The sequence below is a fragment of the Pygoscelis adeliae genome, unplaced genomic scaffold (assembly GCF_000699105.1).
Source record: "Pygoscelis adeliae isolate BGI_AS28 unplaced genomic scaffold, ASM69910v1 Scaffold27, whole genome shotgun sequence".
Classification (NCBI taxonomy): domain Eukaryota; kingdom Metazoa; phylum Chordata; class Aves; order Sphenisciformes; family Spheniscidae; genus Pygoscelis; species Pygoscelis adeliae.
In genome coordinates, this window is record NW_008825410.1 from 4,948,130 (window position 1) to 4,958,394 (window position 10,265).

A 10,265-nucleotide genomic window follows, 5' to 3' on the forward strand; every position below is an offset into this window, starting at 1 on the left:
CTTTAAGATTTCCTTCTTGAAGAATGTCCAGCCTTCCTGGACTCCTTTGCCCTTCAAGACTGCCTCCCAAGGGACTCTGTCAACCAGCGTCCTGAACAGGCCAAAGTCTGCCCTCCGGAAGTCCAAGGTGGCAGTTCTGCTGACCCTCCTCCTTACTTCTCCAAGAATCGAAAACTCTATCGTTTTGTGATCACTATGCCCAAGATGGCCTCCAACCATCACATCACCCACAAGTCCTTCTCTGTTCGCAAACAGCAGGTCCAGCGGGGCACCTTCCCTAGTTGGCTCACTCACCAGCTGTGTCAGGAAGTTGTCTTCCACACACTCCAGGAACCTCCTAGACTGTTTCCTCTCTGCAGTATTGTATTTCCAGCAGACATCTGGTTAGTTGAAGTCCCGCATGAGAACAAGAGCTAGCGATTGTGAGACCTCTCCCAGCTGCTTACAGATGTTTTGTCTGCCTCTTCATCCTGGTTGGGTGGTCTACAACAGACTCCCACCATGATATCTGCCTTGTTAGCCTTCCCCCGATTCTTACCCATAAACACTCAACCCTATCGTCACCATCAAGACCTACACAGTCAAATGTTCCTTTGTAGTACGAACTTTTCCCAAATGACGCGCAATCCAGACAAATAGTTATAGCCTGCCATCCAGTATGGAAGGTCAACATTACCAGCATCTTTACGCAAACTCTGGAAAGTATCAATAGTCTAAATGTTGCTGCCACTACACGGCAGACTTGGCCTAACCAAAGGACCTATTGCTAACAGCCTTAACTAGAAGGCAGAAGGATTCTGAAGTTAATTTAATGCAAAGATCCCTACAGCTATTTCTTGAATCAACAGATTATTTTTTTCCACCTAAACATATCCAGCATATCGAATAGTGAAGACTTCCCAATATGTTCATTCAGCTGATAAAAGAAAAGCTTTAAAAAAAATAAATAATGGGATCAAGAAGCAATTAATAAACACTGTTGAACAAAACCTCTGCTGGCCAAATTCAACAAAGCATATTTCTACTGAACAAAACTAACAAATCATTTTTAGAGCCAATGTATTGGTCCTTTTAGGCTGGCAAGTGACAGGCTCTCATCTCTATAGAACTGCTGTAAGATATATTGACTATATTGATATTGATATATTGACAATATTGTAAGATATATTGACTAACCTGAACTAAACTCCTGGAACTGCTGCACAGACACCTGAACTAGCTCTGAAAAAGCTTTGTTATGGCTAGAGTATTTTTTGATTTACACATCAACTTACTTCAGCTAGGCTCCTCCTCCACCTAGGCAGGATTACTCTGACAATTACTACCATTAGTTTACAGAGGTATCTGTATAGAGTTTGTATGGAGAAGAGCCAGGGCAGGTCAGTTCAATCCAGTGGAAAACACTGCATCCAAGGACTCTGCTCTGGACTTCTCTATGCAAGGAAGTCAGGGAGAAATGAGATCACTGTGGATTAAGGTATAGAAATGGATTAATGTGAAATGCTGCCCTGTGGAGAGAGAGAGGAGTGCTCCTGTGCTTTAGGCTCTACCTTATTTCTGCTTATTCTACACCAGTCTCCAATGGCACGGAGAGAAACCTGCAGAACAGAACAATGACAGCTATTGCGCTGAGACTGCTTTACTTGTGGGGTCCCCAAGTTTCGTTGGCACTGAAGAGCTACAACTGCTTAACTTGAAGATAATAAAGGGGGAAGAAGAAGCTTCAGAAAGCAATTCAGAAAAAGCAAAAGTCAGCAACTATCTTTTCCAACAAAGGCTAAGATTTACCAACTGTGTTATCAGGGATCAGATCAGTATAAAAAGTAATCTGCCAAATTCCTTACAAAATTAAAGGCAAGGAGAGGTCACCTCCCCATCTCACTTGGTACCAAACAGAGAACGGACTCTGAGAAAGCATGTCTTCAAGGTAGTGTACATTGTGGAGGAAGCATGTGAACACACAGCAGCAGAAGTGTTCATGCATGAGCGAAGCACCATTATCCACTTAAAGCTGCATGAAAACAGTGTAACCTACAGCAGGAGAGTCATCATCTCTGTGACAGCAAATCTAGCTATTGAAAAAAAAATTAAGGGAAAATAAATAAATAAATAAACAAATAAAAAAAAATTCAAAGTTTATTCTTTGCCACCACTTAAGAGTTCTTATTTTCCCTGAAGTAGAAAAGACTTCTGCATTCTGTTGTTCAAGAGTTCAGACCTAAAATATACAAAGGAATGCTATTTCAGTAGCATTTCCCATTTTTATAGAGAACATCAGAATGAGATTTATTAACACTGTATTTTGTTGCATATCTTTTGGGGGGGGGGTGGAGGGGCAAGCACTTTCCTAAAGAACATCAAGAATTCCACATAAACTACACAAAAGATTAAGGATCTCTACTGCGCGCAGTCCAACTTCATACCCGTTTTAGAGAACGTGCCACACAGCTGGCACACGTTCTTTTAGCGGTCAGTAAGACAGATCTTATGCCCAGGTCCAGTTAAACTTACTAAGTTTAGGTACAGGTTGCGTATCCCAAAACTGGTATTTACGTTTGGTAGCCTCATCAATATTCTTTGCTGGGCCTTGGCATGCAGAGAGCAGCTCCATCGCTCTCTGGATGTCTTGAAGCTTCTGCATTGGAATGGCTGGATTCTGCACACAGGGACAAACAGAAGAGGAAGCTTATCTAGTATGTTTACTTTGAACAAGTTGTACAAACATGTTCATTTATTTTACCGTTACATATTCTTTCATGTACTCTTCTCATCATGGTTAGTTTAGGTATTACCTTCGGAGGCAGGAGTGTAGAAAGTTAGGTGGGCAACAGACAAGCAATTTCACATAATACTTAATTTTTTAGTAGCACTTGCATTTAACCATGAATCTTCAGCGTTTTTAACACAAATATTGCAGCATTAAGGCAGGATACCAGTATCACAATAAAAAGCTTCTTATATTCCCTGCCCCCCTCCCAGTAAAATACAATAAAACAGCAAAAAGCAGATCAGCTTACATATCTAACAAACTAAAGATACCACTGGTACAGACAGACATGTTTGAAGCTGTACTTTACACATACAATATAAAATAATATTTAATTTCACTATGGTTCAGTATTTCAGGTACACTGTATTGCTACAAATATCCACTTTTTAATCTTAAGTTATATTGTATCTGCCTTCTATTATCTTGCAATTATTATAGTAGGTATCTTTCTGCATTTTATCATATGTGGGAGTTAATCATCTTGCCACTAACGCCAACTGTGCCAACACTCACAACTAAAGATAATTTTAACTGATAGAAGCAGACAGACATAAAACAAACCGACTTTCCACTTAAAAGTTGAAAAATCTTTATAAAAAAGTTATTTGAAAAGCATAAAACCTAAGGCTAAGCATTTCTAAACTGAGCTCTTAAACCCGCACTTTTGATCACTCTGAGTAAATGTAACTGGAATGAGAATTTTACCTGCACAGGAAAACACTGAGGAATAATGGTAAGACTTCTAAATCTAAAGGGATTTTTCTCTCCCTCTTTTTTAATCTATTCATTTGTTTTGTTTTGTTATCTCCCAAGTGGCAAATTCTGTTCTGAGGCATACTAACAGCATGCTTGTACTCAGGTTTTCCCAGACTGCAGTGCAATAAATACATTTGAAGGAATAGTCTCAGATGCATTGGAAAATTTTAAGCAATTCTGCATAGAGATTTCAAACCAGATGTTTTTTTTACTGAATATCAGTGGATCACTGTTTCTGGATTTCACTTTCTTTCTAGGATTCATGTGTTGAAAACCACCATAAATTACATGTAATAATGATGTAAAGCTTCATTTGGATGGGCATCTGCCTCTAGTACCCTCATTCACAAAAGAAGTAAAACTCCCTGCCTGTAGCTCAAGCAGGCCATCATTTTCTATTTATAATAAAAACTTGTACTCTCTAAACATTGTGCAATTTCTTTCATTAAGTATTGCAAAATTTGACCTGTGAGCATGCTTTAAACACCTGTCATCTGAGTAGTTGTGAATTAACACATTTACACACTTTAGAGCAACACTACTGCGGCATAAAAAACCTACCCTATTTCTAGATCCAGATTACAGCGACATAAGTTACTTTTCTCAACTAAAAATCAATTTGTCTATTACATACTGGCCTGATACAAATAATTCTAATGCCACTAGATAAATTCCGAAATCTTACCAGTACATTATGAAATTATGCATAAATATTGACATACTGTAAATTTTTTGTATGTTTATTTTAAGTCTCTAATGTTTTTTCTATATTAAGAAGAAGAAAACAGAAAATCTAACTAAAAAAGATATTAGGTTCTAAAAAGATCTTACTAGCATATGTAAAGTAGAAAGTTCATGTTCTGGTACTAAATACAACATGGCTAGGGACATCAGAAGGAATCTCCCTTCCTTTCAAAACATTCAGAGATCAGCCTGGCTAAGAAGTTTACTTTCAACCCTTTTTGTTTTCCTTTAATGGAAAGCAAGAAAAACCTACACAGAACTTCACATGAATTAGAAAGAAGAGAGATTTTGTTTAATTTCAGTTTAGGGGAAATATCTCCTCACAGCATAAGACGGCATTGTTGTGCAACAGGGCTGAGGTATGCAATACTTTTTTTTGCCTCAGTTTTGGTGACAAGATCTGACCTCAGACCTTTGATGTCCCTGAGCCTTGTAGCACAGTCTGTGAGACTCCCATTAACCACAGCAGGAGAGAAAGTTAGGGACCATTTAGCAAACTAATCATGCACAGGTCCATAAGAACAGACTGGATGCATCTGAGGGTGCTGAGAGAGCTGGCTGATGTTACAGCAACTAGCATGTATCAAGTTTAAAAGGTCATAGCAATTGGTGGAAGTTTCTTACGACTGGAAAAAGGGAAATGTCACACCCATCTTCAAGAAGGCAAGGAGGAGGATTTTGAGAACTCAGGGATCAATACTGTTTAACGATCTCGACGTGACAAAGAGTGCTTTCTCTGCAAGTTCATAGATGATACCTAGTTGGGAAGAATGGCTGAAACGCTGGACAGCAGAGCTGCTATTCTAAGCTACTTTGACAGGCTGGAAACAGAAACGTCATGAAGTTTGACAAAGGCAAATGCAAAGTCCTGCATCTGGGACAGAAAAAAACCACACAATGGCAGAGGCCAGCATGAACTGGCTAGGAAGCAGCTTTGCAGAAAAGAACTTGGAGGTCCTGGTGGGCAGAGAGCTGAACGTGAGCCAGCAGTTTGCTGGCCAGCAAGGAAGGACAGCTGCATACTGGGTTGTACCAGTAAAACTGGCCAGCAAGTCTCCCCCTTTATCTGGGACCCCTGAAATCACATCTCTCAGTTTTGGGTTCCCCATTACAAGGGAAACATTGACATAGTGGAGCAAGTTCAATAGAGGGCCACCAAGATGACTGGGGGGCTGAAGCACGTGACATACAAGGAGAAGATGAGAGACCTTGGTTTGTTCAGCCTTAAGAAGAAAAGATTAAGGGAGTAGGAGAAATTTTATTGCTGCCTAATAGGAGGATGTAAAGAAAACTGAGCCAAGTCTTTTCAGAGGAGCACAATGATAGGACAAGAAACAATGGATTTAGATATAAGGAATTACTTTTTTTTTTTAACTACAAGTATAGTCAAACACTGGAATAGGTTGCCCACAGAGGTTGTGGAGTCTCCACCCTTGGAGACCAAACAACCTGATCTAGGCCCGAGGAACCTGATCTAGTTGGACCTGCTCTAAGCAAGAGATTGGTTGAAAGACCTCCAGAGGTCCCTTCCAATCTACGTTGTTCTGTGACTATGTTGTGTAGGCCATTGGTGACTACGATAATGACTTATAATAGCGCAGATCTGGCAAGCTTCATTTGTGTCAGTGCGGACAGTCTACATCATTGGGACTTGTAGTGGGCAAAGATCAAAGTCTTGTGAGATGGGCAGTGAAGTGTCCTAAAGGTCATCGTAAGCATACACTGGTAACAAGCATTTATTGCTGTGGTTACACTCATGCCAGTGTTCAAAAAGTCCACTATCACAAATAAGAGAGTGAGAAGTCAAGGAGACCCACTGTTCCGTTTTTCTCATCTCCAGACTGGTACGCCTGTTTACAAACTCACCTGACCTCTAAATCTTTTTTCAAAGCCATTTTCAAGGAGTTCAGAAGCCCCACTGAGTATTACCTGATGATCCTGCATCTATTCTCTTAGAGGTAAGGTGTATAACATCACTTTCCTCTGAAATATTTTGTAAACCTCTTTTCAACCAAGAGCAAGCAAATGCTAAAAGCCTTTTTTCTATAATACATTTGACATAGCAAAAGGAATAGAAAATCTAAATATCACTTGAGTAGCAGAGAAAATAAATATACTTCGCCACACTGATGCAGATCAGCAGTCAAGATGCTTTCAAAAAATCTAAAACAGGAAAGTTGTCCAAGACAGGGAAACTCATCTACTTATCAGTGTGTACACCTGGAACACAGCAGAGAAGGCAAAAAAAAAAAGCCAACGTTGATGCATTTGCAACTAGGGAAAAGTGGAAGCCATATAAGAATAGTAAAATGGTTTAGCTGCCTAGAGCTTGAGAGAAAGACTTAAAAGAAAAGCTCTTACTTATGCCAATAAAAGAGAAAATTTTGTAACATTGCTAACAAACTGGCTAAAATTCTTGTGACAGTAAAATAATCACGAAGAATGCCACTCTAAGTACACAACTTAGAACAAGGATAGGCTTCCACATTTACGAAACACATCATGCCAGAGAAATGGTGTGCAAGACTGCAAGGTGCCGAGGACTAAAATCTTGCACATGAAAACAAAAAAAAGTGAAGCAGCTTCCTTTTAATGCAATTAGAGGGAACATATGGAACAGTAAGTTTGGTCAGCAGGGAACCAAGGAACTCCCAGGATACCGCAACAATGAACTATGTCTTTATGTTAACATTAAAATTGTCCTCACTCCAATTATAAAAGAGTTTGAGATTACTTAGTTATCACTCGCAAACAGTCTTCTTGTATTAGCAATTCATGTCACGTGCTTTACAGAAACACAGTATCAAAATATGTGGTGAGATCTGAAAGTACTTAAGATCTCTCTACATATTTTAAAGTGTCCCCTGTGCCAAATGTGACGATTCAAAGCAATGGGGGTGACACAGAGGAGATCTAAAGGGACAACAGAAAATCTATCAGTATGTTAATAAGCCAGAACACAACTTTTTCCCCTAAAATTAGTTGGTAGCCCCAATGTACTTGACAAATCTTACAGGATGACTAGTACTACTGGTAAAACAGCGTAACTTTCTCCACATTAATCTGATAAAGCAAATATAACTACTTCAACATGCTCAATTGTCCATAAACTTCCTTATCATCATGTTAGAAACTTCAGTTCTTGGGCTCAGATTTCTCTTGAGATAAAAGCTGTATGTTAAAAAGCCACCACATCATATTATTCACCATTCATTCAGAACATGGTAGTCAAAAGCACATAGACAATGCTATTTTACCACAAAGCCCACAAAGACTGTATATTCCCTCACATAATTTTGCATTCTTATTTACAGCGGAGGCCTTTCAGATGGCAAAAAGTTTCTTCAGTCCGTATCTCCATGTTAGAGATCAACGCTTTTTATGTAAGATGACATGCTGCTTGTTTGCCCAAATGAGACTCTAGTTAGCACAGCAGGTACCCCTTGCCTCCTCCTGCTGATGCTCGCCATGAGATAGCATTATGCTGTACAAGCTACTGAAACTGCATTTATCCAAGTTAGACGGTGGCTAAACTAAAGGCAATTCATCAAACACAAAATCTATTTAAAAGCATTACCACTGCAGATTAAAATTCCCTGTGATGAAGCTGTCACTAATCTGAGTTCTAACTGCTGGAAAAGAAAGACAGAACACCTCCTCCTCTGCTTTTCTCACAGTACACCACCGTGGTGGTGATGATGACTCTCCAGCTAACTTCATACAGTCTGCAAACACCAGGTCTTACCTTGCTTCTGTCTCTATTCAGGACAGTAACCATTTGCTTAATTCTGATGTGTTAAGGCAGAACTACCAACTCGCTTTTACAAAAAGCAACACACAAATTAAAATTAAATTGAAAGCAAGCACAAATAAAAACAGAACCAGGCTCTCACTTTTGAAGGCTGTTGAATTTTAATCTCCTGGGAGTCAGATGCAGAATCTGATTTGGTGCCTCCAGAATTTGGTTTCTCCTTTTTTCTCTTCTGCTTCTTCTTCTTCTTCTTCGCTCCCAAATCCCCTCCAGGACTTCTGCCAGAGATTCAGAGAATGTGCAATGAGAAAAATCAATACCATCGAGCTTAAAATTAAAAAAAAGTTAAATATGGAAAAAACAGCATTTTAGTATGAAAAATCTAACAGCAGTTTCAATGTGAAGAATAGGCAGGGGAAAGGAAGGAAGGGGGGAACTGAGAGCATCGATGAAAAACTTCCTGCAACTGCTGTCTAGTTTGTTTTATACTTGGACCCCAGCACAACCAGGCATTTTGACACACTAGTGTCAAATTGTGACACTATATAACAGCCAGTGCTCTTCTCCAGGCTACCTGGCACAAACATGAAACTACCAAATCCAACAGAGTTTGGAGGAACTCGGGAAAGTGCAGGAACTGAGAGAAGTAACCTCCTTGGAAAGTCAGTCACTATTAGTGGCCCGATATTTTTTCCCCCTTCATGCTCAACCATCAGGCACATCTGAATTTGAGAAAAACCAAACAAAAACATTCTGTTTTCAGGGAATTTTGTTTCTAACTTAAGTAGTGATGAAAGTCTTGCTGAAATCTCAGTAAGAAACAACACAAAACTAACCAAATATTTGTGCTTTAAAACAATAAGTACAATGGAGTCAACTTTAATTAAAAAAGAAACAAAACAAGAAAGTATACATTGCACTTGCAGATTCTGACATGTTCTGACTTGATAATACAACTCCTTTCTATTTTAAGGAGATTCTAATTTGACAAATAATCAAGATATAGAATCAAGATTAGATTAGAATTTGCAAAGTGTGGGAGGTCTTGGCAACTCTTAGACTGAAGGCAAATAAGGAGCCAATGAGTCAGTTAACACTGAATCCTCTTCAAGAGGTTAATCTCCCAGCAAAACCATATGTACATAATGGAGCTCAAGACAGATACTGGGGTTTGGGGGGCTTGGGTGTTTTTTACTGGAAAAGAAAAAAGTCAGTGCAACAAACGATTGTTTATTTTAATTCTGGAGGGGGAAAAAAAAAAATCAGCTATGATACTAGCAAACCAAAAGAAAGAGAACTCAGAAGAACATAACTGAAGTTATTAAGATCAACATGTTTGCCAGAGCCATGTTATTCACTGTAACATGCTCACTTTCAAGATTACGATGCCCAATCTTAGCATCTATACCTCGTCAGAGCTGAAGTCAGCAAGAAAACACCCAAATGTCCAGTTGGGAGGCCAAAAGCCTGCAATTAATCAAACATGCAACTTATTTTTGTGAGATCATTACTGTTCTCTAGAACAGCCTGTAGTGAAAGATCAACCCCGAGAAGTCCTTAACATTCACAGTTATATTGGATTAAGTTACGCTCCCAGAAAGAGGGGAGAGAGTTATAAATGCAGCACCCTCTGGGATCCGACCAAGGAGTTACTCAACAGACAACAGTGTAGCAGACCGAACACTCACACAGGAGAGAAGAAAGTTTGTAGTATTTACTAGAAGTCTGCAGAAACAAAATATGGAGTTGTAGAAGTGAGGCAGGGAGAAAATTTTCCGTTGTAGAATGAAGGTACTGCCTGACCACCTAGATGATTCTGTTAACAATATCTATACTCTGTTTAAAAAAATAAAATTTAAATCTATTTGAAGGCCTGTATATGAAGCTGACATTTTGTACAGAATTTAAACATAGAACAGACCCAGAAGCCTGACAAGAGGTTATAAATAGAGAGTGTAAAAAACCAAACGTGTACAAGACCTAGGACTTCACCACCTCTGGCAAAGCTGAGATAAAAATACTGGGCAAAGCGATTTCAACTTTGCTAAGATTCATTTAATGAGGTACTCTTCTACTTTCTTAACTGTCCACAAACTTTCGCCTTTTCCTCTAACATCTCACATACAGCAAACAAATGATGCCACTGCATCCTTGAGCTGACTCCCAAGGGCCTTTGTGTTGAACGTAAGTCTACTAGGAGTTTCAGCAAACACGATTCTTGAACAGATGCCCTCAGCAGGCACC

At 39.3% G+C, this 10,265-nt stretch overlaps 1 protein-coding gene across 1 annotated transcript in view; it reads right to left on the reverse strand.

Annotated features, from left to right (window-relative positions):
* NMT2 (N-myristoyltransferase 2) overlaps window positions 1–8,301 on the reverse strand; it is a gene marked incomplete at its 5' end in the record, with an annotated part of 26,589 nt that extends 18,288 nt beyond the window's left edge. The window contains 2 exons of the mRNA XM_009330544.1: window positions 2,512–2,656; window positions 8,164–8,301. Of these exons, the coding sequence (XP_009328819.1) occupies window positions 2,512–2,656; window positions 8,164–8,301 (283 nt within the window). The remainder of the gene's footprint in view (window positions 1–2,511; window positions 2,657–8,163) is intronic.
* Between the last annotated feature and the right edge of the window lie 1,964 nt (window positions 8,302–10,265).